The sequence below is a fragment of the Salvelinus sp. IW2-2015 genome, unplaced genomic scaffold, assembly GCF_002910315.2.
Source record: "Salvelinus sp. IW2-2015 unplaced genomic scaffold, ASM291031v2 Un_scaffold1073, whole genome shotgun sequence".
Lineage (NCBI taxonomy): Eukaryota > Metazoa > Chordata > Actinopteri > Salmoniformes > Salmonidae > Salvelinus > Salvelinus sp. IW2-2015.
Window position 1 is genome coordinate 78150 of NW_019942716.1, and position 3412 is coordinate 81561.

At 45.3% G+C, this 3412-nt stretch overlaps 1 protein-coding gene across 1 annotated transcript in view; it reads left to right on the forward strand.

The window, feature by feature from the left end:
- The window catches only part of LOC111965595 (glycine receptor subunit alphaZ1-like), a 96624-nt gene that overhangs the window by 53072 nt on the left and 40140 nt on the right, over positions 1-3412 (forward strand). The window contains 2 exon segments of the mRNA XM_070438651.1: positions 1966-2020; positions 2148-2320. Of these exon segments, the coding sequence (XP_070294752.1) occupies positions 1966-2020; positions 2148-2320 (228 nt within the window).

Genomic DNA, 3412 nt, shown 5'->3' on the forward strand with positions numbered 1-3412 from the left:
GGAGATCAAATACACTGAGGCAGGTTCTCTTTAGCGGGGGTCAAGTGAGATCAAATACACTGAGGCAGGTTCTCTTTTTGCGCGGGGTCAGGTGAGATCAAATACACTGAGGCAGGTCTCTTTAGCGTGGGGTCAGGTGAGATCAAATACACTGAGGCGGGTTCTCTTTAGCGCGGGTCAGGTGAGATCAAATACACTGAGGCAGGTTCTCTTTAGCGCGGGGTCAGGTGAGATCAAATACACTGAGGCAGGTTCTCTTTAGCGCGGGGTCAGGTGAGATCAAATACACTGAGGCAGGTTCTCTTTAGCGCGGGGTCAGGTGAGATCAAAGACACTGAGGCAGGTTCTCTTTAGCGCGGGGTCAGGTGAGAATCAAAGACACTGAGGCAGGTTCTCTTTAGCGTGGGGTCAAGTGAGATCAAATACACTGAGGCGGGTTCTCTTTAGCGCGGGAGATCATTTGTTGTTATGTGGATGTTAATATCTGTTTTGTTTCCACCGTAAGCAATATAATCTGTCAGCCATAGGTCTAGCCACGATAGACATTCATCTGTCAGCCATAGGTCTAGCACCGGATAGACATTTCATCTGTCAGCCATAGGTCTAGCACCGGATAGATATTTATCTGTCAGCCATAGGTCTAGCACCGGATAGACATTATCTGTCAGCTATAGGTCTAGTACCATAGTAGACATTCATCTGTCAGCCATAGGCCTAGCACCGGATAGACAGTCACCTGTCAGCCTATAGGCCTAGCACCAGACATTCATCTGTCAGCCATAGCCTAGCACCAGATAGACATTCATCTGTCAGCTATAGGCTAGCACCAGACATTCATCTGCCAGCTATAGGCCTAGCACCGGATGACATTCACCTGTCAGTATAGGTCTAGCACCGGATAGACATTCACCTGTCAGCTTAGTCTAGCACCGGATAGACATTCACCTGTCAGCTATAGGTCTAGCACCGGATAGACATTCACCTGTCAGCTATAGGTCTAGCACCGGATAGACATTCACCTGTCAGCTATAGGTCTAGCACCGGATAGACATTCACCTGTCAGCTATAGTCTAGCAACCGGATAGACATTCACTGTCAGTTATAGGTCTAGCACCGGATAGACATTCACCTGTCAGCCATAGGCCTAGCACCAGATAGACATTCACCTGTCAGCTATAGGTCTAGCACCAGACATTCATCTGTCAGCTATAGGTCTAGCACCAGACATTCACCGTGTCAGCTATAGGTCTAGCCACAGACATTCATCTGTCAGCTATAGGTCTAGCACCAGACATTCATCTGTCAGCTATAGGTCTAGCACCAGACATTCATCTGTCAGCTATAGGTCTAGCACCAGACATTCATCTGTCAGCTATAGGTCTAGCACCAGACATTCACTGTCAGCTATAGGTCTAGCACCAGACATTCATCTGTCAGCATAGGGTCTAGCACCAGACATTCACTTGTCAGCTATAGGTCTAGCACCAGACATTCATCTGTCAGCATAGGTCTAGCACCGGATAGACATTCACCTGTCAGCTATAGGTCTAGCACCGGATAGACATTCACCTGTCAGCTAAGGGTCTAGCAACCAGACATTCACTGTCAGCTATAGGTCTAGCACCAGCATTCATCCTGTCAGCTTATAGGTCTAGACACCAGGACAGACACACACACACACACACACACACACACACACACACACAGGTAGGGTAGGGGGAAGTATTTATTTTGTGTTAGTGTGATGGATGTGTCTCTGGTCTGGAGGACAGTATGATGAAAGGCCCAGTGATTTACACGGCCCCTCCAGCAGCAAAGAACAGGGACAGGGAAGGGACAGGGAGGGAGTCAGGGGGGACCAACCTCCTCCAACCTGCTCTAACCAGCCAACACTGGCTTCTCCCTCCCCACCTCCTCTCTTTGGAAATTATGGATTTTTCTTTTTTCTTGACTCATTGTTCTCAGGTGTGAAGAATGACCACAACATGTATTGCTTCTGTATGAACACTATGGAGCTACGGTAGAGTTGGTTGATCAAGGCATTTAAACCTTCATCATACCACATTGTCAATAATATTTTTTTCTCTCTTACAAACAGCTTGAATGCACTGTGATACTGTGGTAGTAAGACTGTAGTAATACTGTGGTAATAATGATCTTGTTTCAAACTGTTCCCATCCAGTCGGCTATACGATGAATGATCTCATATTTGAGTGGGATGAGAAGGGAGCTGTGCAGGTCGCAGACGGGCTGACGTTACCTCAGTTTATACTGAAAGAGGAGAAAGACCTGCGATACTGTACCAAGCACTACAACACAGGTTGGTCTGTCTCTCATCACCTCTCTACCTCTTCCTCATACGCTCTTTTTTAAGGGGGTTTGTACGTTGAGCTAAACTCTCTTTCTCTATGTTGGTCTTTTGTTGGTCTTTTGTTGACTGTCTGAGAACAGCGTAACATAGACATTACAGGGTGCGTTGTTAGGACACGTAAATGCTGGAACACAGAGTGGGAGAAAGAAGGGAGGAAGGACCGGAACCAATCAGAGCTTTGTCCAAAAATGGCCCCTTTATTTGCTGAAAACCATCTGGCCATTCAACCTCATCAGTCTCACACTGTTACACTCCAGATACAACAGAAATAAACTGAGACTGAAGACCAGTCTAGATGGAATCTAAACAGAGACTGAAGGCCAGTCTAGATGGAATCTAAACAGAGACTGAAGGTTTTTCTCACTCTCTATTCTATTTTAGATTATTGTAGACTGGTCTTCAGTCTCTGTTTAGATTCCATCTAGACTGTCTTCAGTCTCTGTTTAGATTCCATCTAGACTGGCTCTTCAGTCTCTGTTTAGATTCCATCTAGACTGGTCTTCAGTCTCTGTTTAGATTCCATCTAGACTCTCTTCAGTCTCTGTTTAGATTCCATCTAGACTGGCCTTTAGTCTCTGTTTAGATTATTGTAGACTGGCCTTTAGTCTCTGTTAGATTCCATCTAGACTGCTCTTCAGTCTCTGTTTAGATTCCATCTAGACTGGTCTTCAGTCTCTGTTTAGATTCCATCTAGACTGCCTCAGTCTCTGTTTAGATTCCATCTAGACTGGCTTCAGTCTCTGTTTAGATTCCATCTAGACTCTCTTCAGTCTCTGTTAGATTATTGTAGACTGGCCTTCAGTCTCTGTTTAGATTCATCTAGACTGCTCTTCAGTCTCTGTTTAGATTCCATCTAGACTGGTCCTTCAGTCTCTGTTTAGATTCATCTAGACTGCTCTTCAGTCTCTGTTTAGATTCATCTATCTAGATCATTGCTGTCTTCAGTCTCTGTTTAGATTATGTAGACTGGTCTTCAGTCTCTGTTTAGATTCCATCTAGACTGCTTTCAGTCTCTGTTTAGATTCCATTAGACTACTCTTA